The sequence below is a fragment of the Macaca fascicularis genome, chromosome 14, assembly GCF_037993035.2.
Source record: "Macaca fascicularis isolate 582-1 chromosome 14, T2T-MFA8v1.1".
Lineage (NCBI taxonomy): Eukaryota > Metazoa > Chordata > Mammalia > Primates > Cercopithecidae > Macaca > Macaca fascicularis.
Genome location: NC_088388.1, coordinates 107519740 through 107538266, shown reverse-complemented (window position 1 = coordinate 107538266; position 18527 = coordinate 107519740). Strand labels below are relative to the sequence as shown.

General features: G+C 42.6%; 1 protein-coding gene across 20 annotated transcripts in view; it reads left to right on the top strand.

The window, feature by feature from the left end:
* The window catches only part of EXPH5 (exophilin 5), an 85526-nt gene that overhangs the window by 50008 nt on the left and 16991 nt on the right, over positions 1-18527 (top strand). For 10 of the 20 annotated variants that reach the window (XM_074015161.1, XM_015435672.4, XM_015435674.4 and 7 more), the window contains exons 2-4: positions 3268-3428; positions 5887-6049; positions 16101-16149. In XM_074015161.1, coding sequence (XP_073871262.1) covers positions 3268-3428; positions 5887-6049; positions 16101-16149 — 373 coding nt within the window. Of the gene's footprint in view, positions 1-3267; positions 3429-5886; positions 6050-6875; positions 7091-12864; positions 12986-16100; positions 16150-18527 lie in introns of those variants that run through there. The other 10 variants (XM_074015173.1, XM_015435678.4, XM_074015172.1 and 7 more) reach the window with 3 other exon arrangements.

Here is an 18527-nt window from a genome sequence, read left to right as displayed (position 1 = left end):
TGGCTTCACTGGCCAGAAGACAGAAAAGAAGCAGGCAGTGGTGGGTATGTACACAACCGTGGAAGGAAAGCTTGAGGTACGATTAAGTGAACTGTGATTACTTTTAAAAGAGAGTCAGGGCTCGGCATGGTGGCTCATGCTTGTAATCTCAACAGTTTGAGAGGCTGAAGCGGGAGGATCGCTTGAGGCCAGGAGTTCAAGGCAAGCCTGGGCAACAGAGTGAGATTCTGTCTCTACAAAAATCAGTCAGGGACGGTGGTCCCAGCTAAGGAAGGAGACCGCTACTACTCCTGCTGCCCTCCTCCCCCCACCTTGCCTAGTTCACAAGACAGGAGGAAAGAGAGAAAGCAAAAAGTTAGAAAGAAACAAAAGTAAGATAAATAGCCAGACAACCTTGGCACCACCATCCGGCCCTAGGAGTTAAAAAAAAGTAATAATAATAACATCAACCCCGACCTAAACTACTTGTGTTATCTGTAAATTCCAGACACTGTATGAAAAAAACCTTGTAAAACTTTTTCTGTTAGCTGATGCATGTAGCCCCCAGTCACGTTTCCCACACTTGCTCGATTTATCACGACCCTTTCACATGGACCCCTTAAAGTTGTAAGCCTTTAAAAAGGCCAAGAATTTCTTTTTCGGGGAGCTCGGCTCTTAAGACGCGAGTCTGCCGACACTCCCGGCAGAATAAAAACCTCTTCTTTCTTTAATCCGGTGTCTGAGGAGTTTTGTCTGCAGCTCGTCCTGCTACACAGCTACTGGGGAGGTTGAGGCCAGAGGATCACTTGAGCCTAGGAGGTCAAGGCTTCAGTGATCTATATCGCACCACTGCACTCCAGCCTGGGCAACAGAGTGAGACGTTGTCTCTAGAAATAAATGCAGAAATAAAGAAAATGTGTAAAAAGAAAGTCAATATTACACCAAGCCCGTATGGGGGAAAATGTTGTTTATATGAAACATTTCTAAGTCAAGTAGCTTGACTGTCTCCTGAAATGAGACCGATGTTTTCAGAAACAGAGAAAGGTGGTGCCAGCTTTTGGGGAACTGACAATTAGGGAGGGCTCCAAGGAAGGAGAGGTCGGGTACAAATGTGGGTCATTAGTAAGTGAGGTGTTCATAAGTTAGAGGCAGCCAATATTGGTTAGAAGCAGATACTTAGGATCTCTTAGTCTGCTCTGTTAGTAAATGAAGTAGCAATAGAGACAGGAGTACCAGGCATCAGAGGGAGGAAATGGCAAAAAATTTGCATTGAGGCACCAATGCAAATTCTGTAAGTTGAACATGTTGATTGCTGTCTAGTGCTTTGCAAAATGCAAGTCTGGGCAGGGTGACCTCTGGCTCCTTTCTCGAATATTTTATAAAATAGCAGTATCATAGCCCCAAGCAGGAGCCTGAGTTGCAGCCATCTCAGTTCATTGCCTTTTAACTCCAGATTTGCCACGTCGCAAATATCTTGCTCTTCAGTTCCTTAGCAATACAAAGACCCTAACACTGTGCTTTACAGCAGACCCTGGATAAAGGATAACAGCTGCTGAGCCACACGGAATACTTTTCAAAGCAGCAGAATCTCCCAAGGTTGGAACCCAACAACTTGCCTAACTTTTTCATTAGTGCTATCTAAAAGCAACCACTCTATAAGTCTTGTCATCATGTTCTTCAGACTCCACTTTCTGTTCATTTTGCCTCCGTCCAGGAACATCTCCCTCTGAATTAGGGACCTCTCATTTCCAAACAGTTCTAGAGTCTTCCTTAAATAGAGCAAAATGATCTACTTTGAAAAAAGTATTAATAAATCACAACAACTGGTGATTTAATTAAGAACTTAAAGCAGCATTTTCATTTGAAAGAGAATTGGGCAGGAAAGGGGAGGAGAGAAGAAAAAAAAGTAATAGGATTTCAGGCCACATGTTCTGACAATATGGGGCAGACATATTTGTGTGCCGCATGGCTTTTCTGTCCATCTCAAATTACCCCACTACCTTTGCATTAGACTTGTGCTCACTCATGGGCTTTTGTGTTTTTGTGTGTAAAGAACTTCATTATCTAAGACCATTATATTCGGCAGGGTGCGGTGGTTCACGCCTGTAATCCCAGCACTTTGGGAGGCAGAGGCAGGGGTGATCATTTGTGGTCAGGAGTTCAAGACCAGCCTGGTCAACATGGCAAAACCCCGTCTCTACTAAAAATACAGAAATTAGCCAGGCGTGGTGGCGGGCGCCTGTAATCCCAGCTATTCAGGAGTCTGAGGCAGGAGAATCACTTGAACCCGGGAGGCAGAGGTTGCAGTGAGCCAAGATTACACCACTGCGCTCCAGCCTGGGTGACAGAGAGAGACTCTGTCTCAAAAAATAATAATCATAATAACAAGAGTGTTACATTCAATAATTTCTTTTCTGCATGTTAGCTTTTATCTTTGACCACTGGATGGACAAGCAAGTATCCTATTTGTTACATTCACTGTTGAATCCATTGCCTACCTGGGGCCTCATAAACACTAAATTGATTAACATTGCTCAATAAACATTTAATGAATTAACAAGTGAATGAATGAGTAATCAAAATGAGAATATTCTAGTTTCTGCATGTCATTAGAACATCTATCATTCAATTGCATTATTAGGTCAGGTTTTAGCACATTGCTTAATCCAGGTTGTCCTCATCAGCCTGATGATTAGTTTAACTACTGGCAAAAACTTTTACTTTGCCATCATGTTTACAAAGAATACTAAAAAAGAAAAAAAAAGAATATACCTAAAATACATTCAGTGTTGAAAGGGAAATTCTGATTAGAGCCATTTTTTTTCTAGACTCATAGATTATGCTGCTCCTCCATTAGGTAAAGTTTAGCCCATCACATGAATTGGCATTAGATGTGAATGAATTTAAAGAGTGCATTGAGGCTGGACCAGGTGGCTCACTCCTGTAATCCCAGCACTTTGGGAGGCTGAGGCATGCAGATCACTTGAGCTCAGGAGTTCGAGACCAGCCTGGGCAACATGGTGAAACCCTATGTCTACTAAAAATAGAAAAAATTAGCTGGTCATGGTGGTATGCGTCTGTGGTCTCAGCTACTTGGGAAGCTGAGGTGAGAGGATCACTTGAGCCCAGGAGGTGGAGGTTGCAGTGAGATGAGGTTGTGCCACTGTACTCCAGCCTGGTGACAGAGTGAGACCCCCATCTCAAAAAAAAAAAGTACATTGATTTAAGGATGAGCTTGATGTTAAGAAAATAAATAAAGACTGCGCTAATGTTTTTATTTTATTTCAGCAAACTTCAGAAGACAAAGAGGGATATCAGATGGCTTCAGGGAGTGACTGGTGAATGGTTTGAAGAAATTCAAAGAAAAAAGTTTTGCAACGAAACAGATGTTAGCCAGATGTTAAAACAACCACTTACATACAGGCTAAGGAAGGAGATGGCAAAAAATGGTAAGAAAAAGACTTTAGATTTAAAGTTGGTTTCTTTTTTTCTGTGGCATAGTATTGTAGATAATGGCCCAGTGGATCTCCAATGTAACCAATCCATGTTTAGAAATATTTTAAAGTCGTAAGCCACAAAAGTTTATAATACAATATACACTTAAAAAAAAGTGAACTGAAATTTTACTGTAATAATGTCTTGGGGTTTTTTGTTTTTTGTTTTTGTTTTTTTGAATCGGACAAGATAGCATAGTGGGTAGGAATATAGACTGTGATGTCAACAGAGGCCTGGATTCCAATCTACTCTGTCTCTATTCATGTGAGTCTGTTCAAGTCATTTACTCTCTGTAAACCTCAGTTTCCTCATCTTTAAATGGATACAATGATACCTACACCTCATAAGGTGGTTATGAGAATTAAGTAAAATTATGTGTATAGTGTATTAAGCTGGGCGGGGGCAGTGGCTCACAATTGCAATCCCAGCACTTTGGGAGGCTGAGGCAGGAGGTGGCAGGTGCCTGGAGTTTGAGACCAGCCCGGGCCACATGGTGAAACCTCATTTCTACAGAAAAATACAAAAATTAGCTGGACGTAGTGGTGCCCACCTATAGCCCCAGCTACTCTGGAGGCTGAGGCGGGAGGATTAGTTAAGCCTAGGAGGCAGAGGTTGCAGTGAGCTGAGATCATGCCACTGCACTCCGGCCTAGGCAACAGAGTAAGACTGCACCTCAAAAAATAAATAAATAAATAATAAAATACTAAGCTGGAACAGGGTAAGCACTTAAATAAATGGGATGACTATGATGAAGGGGGAGGAAGAAAAAGCGGAGGGGTGGAGGAAAGGAGAATCAGAGATCAGAGAAGGGAGGGAAGGTGGTGGAGGAGCTGCCACACTTCTGGAACTTTGGTAAACTCTATGAATGAGTTCTAATAAATGCCTTCTATATAGAAAAAAAGAACACTTGCTTTCACAGGGCTATTGCGAAGATAACCAAAGTGCACTAGAAACTATAAAATACTAAAATAAAGTATCTTTTTACTGGCGCAGAGTCACATTGACTACTTTTTTGCATGTTATTAACATTAGTAACATCATGAAACATGTAAAAATAATTCTAAACTTCTATATTGATAATATCTTGCAACTCTCATAATAAACATATCTGTGTTTATTACATATCTGAACTCACAGTTCAGATTTTTTAGATCACCCCCATACATACCCTCTTGACTTTTCCCTTGTCCTAAATTCTCCTAATATTTATAAAGTCAGCATGTCCAAAATCATTATAATATCATGGATTTTTTAAAATTTTATTTATTTATTTATTTTGAGATGGAGTCTCACTCTGTCACCCAGGCTGGAGTGTAGTGGCGCCATCTTGGCTCATTGCAACCTCCACCTCCCAGGTTCAAGCGATTCTCCTACTCAGCTTCCTGAGTAGCTGGGATTATAGGTGTGCGCCACAACGCCTGGCTAATTTTTTTGTATTTTTAGTAGAGATGGGGTTTCTCCATGTTGGCCAGGCTGGTCTCGAACTCTTGACCTCAGGTGATCCGCCCATCTCAGCCTCCCAAAGTACTGGGATTACAGGCGTGAGCCACTGTGCCTGGCCAATATTATGGATTTTGTATATGTTGATGTTGCCTTTGAATTTGTAATACCCGTATATTATCTATACATATATATTATACATAAACAGGTTGAATATCCGTTATCTGACATGTTTGGGACCAGAAGTATTTCTGATTTCAGATCTTTTTGGATTTTGAAATATTTGCATTATATAAACTGAAAAGTTGAGCATCCCAAATCCAAAAATCCCTAATCTGAAAGGCTCCAGTGAGCATTTTCTTTGAGCATCATGTTGGTGCTCAAATTCTTTTGGATTTTGGAGGAATTTTGGATTTCAAGTTTTTTGGGTTTAGGATGCTCACCCTGTATATGTTACATGCAAACACATATATAAACCATGTATGTAGCAAATACATATCCACAGAGATAGATTTTGGAAACGAATGAAGAACAATCTAAATGACTTAATTTCCTTTTCCTCTACTTTCTTCAGTATAAGAAGTTACGTAGTATGTGTCTATCACCATTGTTATAAGGTACTGAAATAAAAACTTCTGAAGGACAGCATGGTTAAGCAACATGAGAATTGAATGGGGTCCCTGACTTCCTAGCTTGGGTGAGAGGAAGAACACTGCAGGGAATTTGATTCACAGTACACGTGGAAACGTTCCCTACTATTTGAGTTTTCTGTACGCGGCAGAACCATCAGAGGGGCAGGAGAGAGGTGGTTCTGACTCCCTTAGTCCCTGAGGTCTTCATGTGAGGTTGCCTGCCCTGTCTCTAGTCTGCATAGAGGGAGAAAGTGACGTAAGAGCAGAGGCTTCATTCTTTCAAGTATATTTACTTGGAAATAATTGATGTAAAATTTTTACAATTTTTTTTTTTTTTTAGATCCAATAGAATTACCTACATCAAGATCTAAAAATGTAACTAATCAAAAGAAGCCAACACCTTTTTCTTCCCGGATGAGCTTCAGGTCGTCATTTGCTTCCCTGTTCTCATTCAGGAAATCTGGAAAGGAGACTTCAAAGCTTCCATCGCTGGGACAGAAAGGGTGAGTTAAACTCAGGTCATGTTACGGCCCATTTGTTATCCGATATCAGAGGCCAGCAGCCTGTTTTGTGTTCAAAGTGTTTAATGTTTGTTCTTAGAATTTCAATTCAATTGGTATTCATAACAAAGGAAATGGGACTTAGCTTGCATAGTGATGAAGTTCTTAGGAAACCATGAAATTTGGCTCACCTGAAATCCAACTTCTAACGAACTACAGCGTGCATTGGTGGTGCATTTGGTGAGTGATGGGTTAAATATTGGGAAATAGTGATTGCCAGTTTTTCCACTGCTCCAAGAGTCTGGCCTATGCCCTGGCCAGGAAGATATATTTAAATAAAAACTATTCCTTCTTTGCAGAGTATGTGTCCTGGTCACGTCCTGGTCATAAGGAGAGTTGGGGTATAAAGACTAGGTGAGCGAAAATGTGAGACAAAGAGACTAGAGATAAACAGAATTCTAAAGCAGAGGGAGGAAATGTGATTACTGTTACTAGAAATACTGTTCCCATGTGTTTGCTCAGAATGTATAAGGTGAGGGAAGAGAAGCTTTTGGAGCAGCGGAAACTTAGTTCCAGATGGTTCCCAGTTTAGAACTGTGCAAATCAGTTCACTTGACTCAGTATGTTGTTGGATTACTTTGTGAAAAACAAGCAAGGCTATGCTTAAGTGCAATCGAGCTGACTGCTAAATATTTTCGGCATGTCTTCCTGGTTGCAAAGCTTCCCACCCTCTTAAGGTGTTGGCTTGGCACGTGATGTGTTCCGTGTGCCGTCAAATCACACGGTGTGTTGCAGCACTAAATAAAAGGTGTTGGAGGTCACTGTTGCTGAGAAACAAGAGGCAGCAAGCAGCTGGTGGGTCGTGTGATGAGGCTGCTGGATTTAGCAGACCACTGTCCTCCCCTCTTGGGTGAATGGAGGGTTTTTCACTTCCAGCTTTCACCCGAGGCTGTTTTTGTCTGATGAAAAAAAGAGCTGACCACAATGTAGATTTATGTGACTGTAGCTACCAGAGTCACTAGCAAGGAAATACTCTTCAAATAGGTGAGTCGTTTCTCTTTGTAAAAATTTTTGAGAGACTAGTGATTCTCGCATTTGGGGGATTTAAAATTGAGAAAATGTTTCTTGCACAGTAAATATTTCTTTGAGGGAGAAAAAAATATTTCCACTGCACGGTATAGCTAGGATTTGTGATATCATTTGTATCTTAGGTGATTTTCTTTAAGGCAGAATGTTGTATAGCTGAACCATCTAATATTAGTAAACCGGGAAAAGTTGAGGAACCTGTTAATTCTATGGGCAAGTTATTTCCAAGCTCATATTGCAAATCATTGCAAAGGTGGATCAAAGAAGATATGGATCTATAATCTTCATTCTGGGTATCATGTTTTTTGGCTATAGACCAAACTGGAAAACATTAAAACTCTTGCAACATTCTGTTTAGCAAATGTTCTTCTTAGATATCGAAATACTTGCAGCTGTCTTTTAACAGGGAGAATTGAAACATAGACACAACATGCAGAAATAAAATAAATATGATCATTTAAGTATATTTATGTATGTTTAGTAGTTTTCAGAATTTGTCATCTTCAAATGCATTTTACTTTCAAAACATAAATGGAATATTTAACATTTATCTTATTGTTATTGATATTGATAAGTATTTATTATTTCTGCTGGTGCAGAATATAATTAAAGGCACTGGATTTTGCTCCTAAGAGGTTTCAGAAGATGAAATATAAAATCATGTTGTTTTTATTTTTAAATTTGAATGTGACCTAAATATTTGGATATGAATCCTATATGTGGGAGAAGAAGTGTTTATTAAAGGGGGCATTGTATTATGAGGAGGTAATATAAATCAGGTCATACATTATGAAGGGCTTATAATCTCAGGTAGAACCTAACTTTCTTTGGCAGTGTTGATCTGAAATAGAAAATCAATCTGCAAAATGGACTGTGATTCAGGAGCTCCTCCTTACCTACAAGCACCCTGGGAGGGACTGACAAATGGCCCAGGGACACACAGTCATCCTCTGCAGGCAGCAGTCAGGTTTCTACTTGCTGAAGCCATCAAGGGCTTGACTGGCACACTCAGTGCTCTGGAAAACAAATCAGTAAAGCAATTTAGAGGATCTTTTGCAAATCGGAGAAAAAGAATCAACACAAGGTGAAAGATAGCCTTCTGATCAGCACTTTAAAACGTGCTTATCAGAGACTTTTTTTTTCTCTTTTTTAAGCTTTGGTTCTAACTGAGAAATGCACTGGGTAATAGGCAGCCCTCCCCAGAAGAACATGGACTTCATCATTTCACCAGATTCACTTGTTCCCTTTAAGGCCTAGCCAATAATAGGATATGATATCTTCAAGCTCTGATTTCCTAATATCAGAGATAAAAAGCCATAGGAACACAGCGACTTGGTGAATTTGTAAAAAATGTAAAAAGAAAGGCCTGTCATGGCGGCTTATGCCTGTAATCCCGGCACTTGGGGAGGGCAAGGCGGAAGGATCACTTGAGCCCAGGAATTTTGAGACCAGCTTGAGCAACATGCTGAAACCCCATCTCTACCAAAAAGATAAATTATCTGGGCATGGTGGCGCAAGCCTGTAGTTCCAGCAACTTGGGAAGGTGAGGTAGGAGGATCACTTGAGCCTGGGAGGTGGAGGATACAGTGAGGCATAATCATGCCGCTGCACTCCTGCCTGCGTGACAGAGTAAAACTCTGTTTCAAAAAAAAAAAAAAGCAAAAAGATTGACCACTTCTGCCTCAGATACGATTTGCTCCTCTTCTCAAACATATACACTTCCCAAATTATCCCATTATGATTTTAATCCTATTCATAAATGATTGACCCCACTCCAACCCCAGGAAAAAAGAAAAATACTTTCCATTTCTGTTTTAATATATACATTCCTAGCCAATAAATCCAAGAAAAGTATACATATATACATGTAGCTTTCCCTCAACATCTTCCTGCAAGTCATGTTTCCACGGGTCTTGTTCTGGGGTATCTAGTGCATGTAACATGTGCTCAGCCCCTACCATAGAATTTCAGTAACTTTGTCATCTCACAAATGCCTTCCACAGGGCATCCAATGGTGTAAGTCATACATGCAGTCTTCTCAGCTGCCAAGCAGAATCTATAGTTGTTCCTTTCTTGTTCCAGACCCCCAATTATTCCAGTGATGCCCTCCCTACTACGAATAAGTGATGTGCATTGCCCTTCGGATGCAAAGAGCTTTGGGGGATCCACCTAGCTACTCTCAGGCATGTCCAAATTTTCCTGACCCATAGGGCGTACACAGCTCAGACAGTCCAGCTGCAAACTCTAGGTTACATAAGTAAAAAGGTCAAATTCTATTTTGGAAAACTAAAAGGGCAGATCATTTTTTTTTCCTGGTCTCTCTGTCTCTTGATCTCTCTCTCTGTTACCCCCCTTCTCTCCTCCTCCCTCCCTCCTCCTTCCAAATGCCCTACTGTGTACTCTTGCTTGTTGCTAGTTGAGTGCCTATGTCTGAGTTGGAAGACACAGGAATCTAAGACACCTAGATTGCAGGAGAAGTCAGAGAAAGCAAGCTCCTTCTTTGGAAATGCTCCTTCTGTGATTCCAGGCATGGTGTCCACAGATAAATGGCAGCATTGTGTGGCAAGAGGGAGAAACAAGACAAGGGCAGTGGTTTTGAGTGTTATCCCGGGTGGCTTATGGTTCCCAGCTGGTCTGATCGATCATTATTAGAATCTCATCAGCAATTGTTAAATGAAGACAGACAATCAGGCTCCAACCTGGTGCTTTTGAAGTAAGGCACAGGGAGCTTTACTTATTTATTTTTAATTCTCCAGAATATTTGGGTACTCATTCAAGTTCAGGAAGTGCTGCAGCTTAGCTTCCTCTCACTCTGGTAAGGGCTGTCAGAATTTTTGGCATGGGGGATAAAAGCCAGGTAATAGCTTCCCTTTCATGTATTTATCAAGCTTCTGTCCCCCTCTGGATCAGACCCTATGTTAAGTGCTGGAAATCAAACAGTGAAATGAAAGCAAAGTCCCGCCTGGAGGATTTTATATTCTAGTGGGGAACACCATATTGCTGCATAGGTCAGGCAGGCAGCATGCCACAGAACTTTAGGATGTGCCACTTGCATCATGACCGTCATGGATTTGTACATGTCTTATGGCAATTTCCAGCAAATGACAGGAAGGGGTCTTGAGAAAGGGGTGCCCTGTAGAATTCACACAGGGATGCCATGTGGCCTAGCTGCCTAAGTAACAGCTGGGTACAGTGACAATGACAGTAGAAGGTGGTGAGTGCTATGGTGACGCATGATGTTCCTGCCAGGAAACAATGTAGAAGTACTTAGCTCAGACTAGAGGATCAAGATCCCTTCCTGGAAGAGGACAGCTAATTTTTGAAAAACAAATAAGACTAAGCCAGGCAATTAAGAATCCAGACGCTGCACTTGGCCAAAGAAATGACATAAACCAAAGTGCAGAGAGTGGAGAAGGCAGGAATTCATCCAGGTCACTGAGGTTCAGTGACCCAGTACAAGGTGAGGGCTGATAAGCGATGGGGGAGGAGAGGTTGGCAGACGCCACAACACAGGGGCCTTATATGTGCACTGCCCCTAAGGAGCTTGGACTCATTCCTGCGGGCAGTGGGGAGAGCCATTAATACTTTTAAAATAATACCACTCTTCTCCTTGTTGTATACATATGACGGATAAAATTACCCAAAGCCAGCTCATCTGGACAAACCCTAACCTTTTGGCATATTTCCATGTGTGTACATGCATCCATTGACAGTTTTTAAACAGAGAAGTGACATAATTGGGTCTTCATTTTAGAGAGATTACTGTAGCCCAGTGGTTTTCAACCAAGCGTGATTTTGTCACCCAAAGGAATTTTGGCAATGTTTGAAAACATTTTTGGGTCAGAGGTGGTGGCTGCCTCTAATCTCAGCGCTTTGGGAGGCTGAGGCAGGAGGCTCACTTGAGGCCAGGAGTTTGAAATTAGCCTGGCCAACACAGTCAGGCTGCATCTCTACAAAACATTAAAAAATTAGCCAGGCATGGTGGCACACACCTGTAGTCCTAGCTACTTAGGAGGCTGAGGCAGCAGGATTGCTTAAGCCCAGAAGGTCAAGCTTCAGTGAACTTTGATTGTGCTGCTGCACTCCAGCCTGGGCAACAGAGCAAGACCCTATCTCAATAAAAAGAAAACATTTTTGTTTTCCACAACTGAAGAGGGGAGGGTGCAATTGGGATCCAGTGGGTAGAGGCCAGGGATGCTGCTAAACATCCTACAGTGCTCACAACAGATCACCACAACAAAGAAACGTCAACAGTGTAGAGACTGAAAATCTTTCTTCTAGCCGTATGCAAAGAATAGATTTGAGGGGGCAAAATTAGGGTCAGGGAGACCAAGTAGAGATTGCTGAGATAATGGTGGCCTAAACTAAGGTAGAGGCAAGAAGGAAAACAAAAGAATAGGCAGATTTATACAAGATTTAGAATGTAGGCCAGGCGAGGTGGCTCACGTCCGTAATCCCAGCACTTTGGGAAGCCGAGGCAGGTGGATCATGAGGTCAGGAGTTCACGACTAGTCTGGCCAACATGGTGAAACCCCGTCTCTACTAAAAATTAGACAAATTAGCCAGGTATGGTGGCGGGTGCCTGTAATCCCAGATACTTGGGAGGCTGAGGCAGGAGAATCGCTCGAACCCGGGAGGCAGAGGTTGCAGGGAGCTGAGATCGCACCACTGCACTCCAGCCTGAACGACAGAGCGAGACTCCATCTCAAAAAAAAAAAAAAATGTAGACTCATGAGAACCTAAGAAATGAATGTGGTGGGTAAGGAAGAGAGAGAAGTAGAGATGAACTGTCCACTCTGACTGAGGAAACTCCCTATGGCAGAACGGATCTAGGAAGGTGAGTTATGAGGCTGGAAAGTATGCAGGAACTAGATCATACAGGGCTTTATGAATGCAGAAAAAAATTTCAACTTTCACCTGAGAGCAAATGGAAGTCTGCAGAGAAGTGGCATGATTCAGTTTATATGGATCACTCTGAATAAAGCGTAGAGGATTGGTTGGATTGGGACAAAAACCTGGACACAAAGGACAGTTAAGAGGCTATTACAGCAAAAAAGCCAAAAGATGATAAATGTCTTAACTAGGGTAAAGTCAGGGAGATGTTAGAGATGTGGATGGGTTTGAGAGGGATTTCTGAGTTTGAATCAACAGAGTTTGTTGATTAGGTGGATAGGAAGGACTGCAATGGAAGGAGGACATAGATTCTGTTTTGGACAAGTAGGACAGTGGGTAAAGTGTGCCCCACCAACACTTGGGGGGAAATCACCCAGGGTTCCAGTTAGAAAAGGATATTCTTGAGCCCCACCCTACTCTATTGAGTGAGAATTTCTGAATGGTGTCTGTAAAGGTGTGGAAATGAGAGAATATTTAATGAAGGTGGAATTAATTTGACAAATCTAGAGTACAGGTACCTGTGGAAGAGTGGAATGTGAGCAGATGAGACTTGAAGGGCACTGGATTATCCAGGAGTGTTTGCCAGATTAAAGAAAAGCCTTATGTCATGTTAAGATTTTGATTTTTAAAATTTTCTTAATTTTTTGTATTTTTAGTAGAGACAGAGTTTCACCACGTTGGCCAGGCTGGTCTCAAACATCCGACCTCAAATGATTTGCCCACCTCAGCTGGGATTACAGGTGTGAGCCACTGCGCCTGGCCTCATGTTGAGATTTTGGATAATACTTTATTGTAAGATTTTTAGGCAGGGGATTGATAAGATCAAATTTGCATTTTAGACAGATCTTTCTATTGGTGGTGTGAAGGATGGAGAGGAGTCCAGAAGAAAAACTGTGAAAGTTGACGCTCAGGCAGAATGACTGGAGATGGAGAAATGGGGATATATGTGAAATATCTCAGGTACAGCATCAATAGGACTTGTGGGTAAATGCAGAAGACGAGGTAACTTAGTATCCCTTGAAATGACCAAGTCCAGGGGGCTTTTACCAGCATAGTTTTAATGATACCACTGTTGCTTTTATTGACTCTCCAAGTGGAAACTCTTCACATCAGAAACATAAATTAACTTGTGGGAAGGCCTGGGAGTGGGTGCAGAGACTCTGGGCCCCGAAAACTGCTGAGTCCTATACTCTTCTCCGCAAGTCCACAGGAGCACACGCAACCATGGCACTCTTAGGCAAGCATGTGTCCTTCCACTCGCTGCATGCCCTCACACTTGGTGGTAGCATCCCAACTGTGCTCCAGGCACCCTGTGGTCCTTTAGCTGCATCTCCCTCACACCTGCCATTCTCAGAAACCTGCTCCTGCTGCCCTCACTCCAAAGACTGTGGGGAAGCACCGTAAGGGCTGTAGCCCAGCAGGATTCCAGAAAGAACCTTCACAGTCTGGCATGTAGTCCTGGCTCCAGGCATATTGGATTACTTGCCAGTCCCCGACCTCCCTTGCAGTGCCCCCATCTCCAAGCTTTTGCTCAGGCTATTCTTTAGCCTCTTGTACTGCTTCCACTGCCATCTTCCTATTGCCTTCCCTGTTTGTCCCAGGAAGTGCTTGCTGGCTGGCCCCTCTGCATTTCCCATACATTTTACTTACACCTCTTCATCGTCCTTATCAAGTCTTGACTTAGGGTTTGGCTCTTTACACATCTGCTGTTTCCTAAAAGCTCTCAGAGAACAGGGTCCCTATCTGAGCCATATTTGTTTCCTCCAAAGAGCTCAACATAGTATGCAGAGTGTAGGAGGAAAACAGGCTCAATAAATGAGTATGGAAAAGAAGAATAAAAATAAAAGCAGTATTTAACTCCTAGATATTATTAGTAGATCCAGTATTTCAGAGTTATATGGAAAAATCCATAGTTTTCATTTCAATTTCTGCAAGACTCTGAGCTGAACTATAAAATGCATGTGGTTATCTTAAGGATATAAAATTATTTCGTCTCCCAGGTTTTATGTTCAACTTTTATGAACCATGAAGCAGCTAGAAGTTTGAATGGACAACTGTGCCTTGCCACTTTTAACTGATCTGGACCTAGAGACCCAGTTTCTTTAACTCTTGATCCCCATTACTGTTCTGTCAGTGGAGGAAAGGGCCTGATTTCATACGGAGCACTCAGTCATTATAGTCTATTAAATCTTTTTTTTTTTTTAAGACAGAGTTTTGCTCTTTTCACCCAGGCTGGAGTGCAATGGCGCAATCTCAGCTCACTGCAACCTCTGCCTCCCGGGTTCAAGCAATTCTCCTGCCTCAGCCTCCTGTGTAGCTGGGATTACAGGCATCTGCCACTACACCTGGCTAATTTTGTATTTTTAGTAGAGACAGGGTTTCTCCATGTTGGTCAGGCTGGTCTCGAACTCCTGGCCTCAAGTGATCCACCCACCTTGGCCTCCCAAAGTGCTCGATTATAGGCGGGAGCCACCACACCTAGACAGTCTATTAAATCTTGAATTCAGACAGAGAACCCCTTGGCATAAGACTATAGATTTAAAAGATTATGCCAGACACAGTGGCTCATGCCTGTAATCCCAGCACGTTGGGAGGCTGAGGTAGGAGGATGACCTGAGCCCAGGAGGTTGAGGCCGCAGTGTACTGAGATCACACCACTGCACTCCAGCCTGGGTGTCAGAGTGAGATCCTATCTCAAATAAATAAATAAAAGATTAAAATTTATCTCAGTTCTGGGCCTAGGTCTTAAATTTGTCACCTTCTCATTGAATTTGAGAAAGCAACACAAATATTAAAAGAATACTTGTTCACAATGAGAACACCTGGACACAGGAAGGGGAACATCACACACTGGGGCCTGTCGTGGGGTAGGGGGAGCTGGGAGGGATAGCATTAGGAGATATACCTAATGTAAATGATGAGTTAATGGGTGCAGCACACGAACATGGCACATGTATACATATGTAACAAACCTGCACGTTGTGCATGTGTACCCTAGAACTTAAAGTATAACAAAAAAAAGAAAAAAAAAAAAGAATACTTGTTCACTTCCAAAATGGTTTCCTAGTAAGTCAGGCATCTTTATAGAAGTCAACATCCTAAAGCAATGTTCATTGTTGTGGTGGTGGTTTTTTTCTCTTTTTTAGAAACAAAATTATCTTATGTACTGTTAAATCTGGTCATTACTTAATTGCTCTTTAAAATAAAAATGCAAAGAAACAGAAAATGTGTTTCCCATTAGGAAAAAAAGTCATCATGCTGTGCTGGGTAAGAAAGAGGGCTCTGACCAGGCACCATGGCTCATACCTCTAATCCCAGCACTTTGGGAGGCCGAGGCGGGCGGATCACCTGAGGTCAGGAGTTCGAGACCAGCCTGGCCAACATGATAAAACCCCATCTCTACTAAAAATACAAAAATTAGCCAGGCGTGGTGGTGGGCGCCTGTAATCCCAGCCACTCGGGAGGCTGAGGCAGGAGAATTGCTTGAACCCAGGAGGCAAAGGTTGCAGTGAGCCGAGATTGTGCCACTGCACTCCAGCCTGGGCGACAAAGAGCAAAACTACGTCTCAAAAAAGAAAAGGAAAGAAAGAGGGCTCTGGATCCAGACAGCCTTTGCCCAACTCCTAGCTCAGCAACTAACTGTGTATTCTGACTTCTCTGTACCTCCATCTTCTCATCTGTAAAATGGGAGTAGCCATAATGTCCATCTCAGGAGAGTGAAGTATCTAAATGAATTAACATGCACAAAGATCGAGCCTGACACAGAATAAACAGTGCAACAAACATAGCTATTATATTTTATGTGTTATGTTGTGCTCAAATGCAAATCCACTAATACGTAATTTTTTCTAGGCTACCTGAGGGACGAAGATGTAAAGCATTGATTCTATGTAATCATAGAAAACGGTTTCTATTTTTCTTCAATAATGCACTAACGAAGAAACGTCTTTCTATGGTGAATTAGAAATAGATCTTCTCAAGATATCAAAATCTAATGGCAAATGTGCTGTTGATTTTTCCTCCTGGTAAAAGTTAGGCCCTTCTTCAAAGAAATAATTTCAAATTATTTCCACAGATGCGACGGCCACGCAGGACCTCCCGTGCCTGTGAGGGGAGCTGCTGTGGTAAGTAACCAGATAACTACCGGTTACCCTAAGAAATTCAGAATTTATGTCATCCCAGGGTGGCTACCTATTTAAGTAGTATTCCCTTCGGCTCAGTTTTAAATTTATTTTAGAAGCTTGGATTTCTCCTCAAGAGTTCAAATTTTCCGAATTATATTTGGCTTCCAGTTGACTTTGGTACTGGAATTCCCCAGGAAGGAGTGAGGCCATCATGTTTCCACTCACGCCATCAGTGGCATCTCTGATATTTTTCCACGTGTTGCTCCCGTACAGCCCTAAGGGGTTGGGCAGAGGAGGCGGCCAGAGGAGGAGCCACAGCCACTTTTGCCAGCCAGGATGGGTCTGGACCAGACCCTTTCTGAGTGTGGTTATCATTTGTACTCAAAGAGGAAACCACTCATAGGTGAGATGCAGGAGCAAGTTTGCATGAGGGTTGACCCAGCAAGACGCTTCCTCAGAGGCTAAAATTTAAATTTGTCACCGTGTTCAGATGCTGATAAGATAAAGAAGCTTAAGAGTTCTGTTTCTGCTTTTTCATGGTCATAACTTTTGGTCTACACATGCCTGTGTCTTCCTGTGTAACTTGTATGGTTTGGAGCTAAAAGAAATGGAGAGTTTTGGAAGGCACCTTTAGGAAGGTTTTGAAAGTGTGCAGGAGGAAAGCAAATATATTTATCAGTGGATCAAAGCCTTAGTACTGGGACCTCCCTTTTTCTTTCTCTCTGTCTCTCTTTCTGCTCTCTCTCTGTCTCCCTCTCTCTTTGCAAAAAGCGTGAGGTAAAATTCTGGTGAGGAGGAGTGCATTAAACAGAGGTTTTTTTTTTTTTTTTTTTTTTTTTTTTTTGGAGACAGTTTCTTACTCTGTCACCCAGACTGGAGTGCAGTGGTACAATCTTGGCTCACTGTAACCTCTACCTCCAGGGTTCAAGCAATTCCCCTGCCTTAGCTTCCCAATTAGCTGGGATTGCAGGGCCACACCACCATGCCCAGCTATATTTTTAGTAGAGACAGCGTTTCACCATATTGGCCAGGCTGGTCTTGAACTCCTGGCCTCAAGTGATCCTCCTGCCTCAACCTCCCAAAGTGCTGGGATTACAGATGTGAGTCACTGTGCCCGTCTGGAAACAGAGGTTCTTTACACTACTTCTTTCTGGATAACACTGATCCCTATTTTTCTCCTGTATGTGCCTCAGCCCTAACCATGACACCAGCATTAAAAATTGCTACACTCTAATGGAGAACTTGCTGTCCTCCAGGCACTTGACATAGATCATTTCATTTAATCCCCAGAGAAACTCTATAAAATAGGTACTATTATTCTCCCCCATTTAAAGATGAGGAAATTGAGGTTTAAAGAGTTAAAGATCACACTCCAGGTCACCCTGGTAATAGACTCAGGATTAGAAAGCCTGGGTTTCTGGAACTCCACAGCGGGAAGTCAGTAATGCCAGCAGCTCCTCAGCTCTGATGCCCTATTTGCACATGGACCCCAGTTGCTCCCCACCTGCAGAGACTCTGCTTTAACTGAGCAGTGGACTGAAGTGGCGTGACCCCCCCATCCAGCTCTGCCCTCTGAGAGGACAGAGCCCTGCCCCAGGATGCTTCTGTACAGAATGCTTCTGTACTCTCGGTTCTCCTAGGGCAAGTGTTCAGATTGACCATCCTCTGCCGTTTGAGAGCCATGGGGTCTGAAGCAGAAAAGGCATGTAAAAGGAAAGGCAAACGCCTGGAAGAAGTGGAGCTAATTTGAAGTTTTGGTGACTTGAAAATCCAGTCTAGGGATTAATAGACATCTTACTTTGACAGTCCTGATTCCCACTTGCACGTAACCATTTCACTGCTTGGAGCATGTCAATCTAAAAGGCAAGAGCTAGGTGAATAAGTGAAATGGAACCCAGTGATTGTTGCTCCCCATGAATAGCTATTATGAAAAGGAAGAGAGAGGCTGGGAAGAGTGGCTCATGCCTATAATCCCAACACTTCGGGAGGCCAGGGTGGGAGGACTGCTTGAAGCCAGGAGTTTGAGATCAGCTTGGGCAACATAGTGAGACCCTGTCTCTACAAAAAAAAAAAAAAAAAAAAAGCTTTTAATTAGCTAGGTGTGGTGGCACACACTTGTAGTACCAGCTAATCAGGAAGCTGAGGTGGAAGGATCACTTGAGCCCAGGAGTTGGAGGCTGCAGTGAGCTACGGTTGCATCACTGTACTACAGCCTGGGCAACAGAGAGAGACCCTGTCTAAGGAAGAAAGAAAGAAGGAAAGAAGGAAAGAAGGAAGGAAGGAAGGAAGGAAGGAAGGAAAGAAAGAAAGAAAGAAAGAAAGAAAGAAAGAAAGAAAGAAAGAAAGAAAGAAAGAAAAGAGGGAGGGAGGGAGGGAAG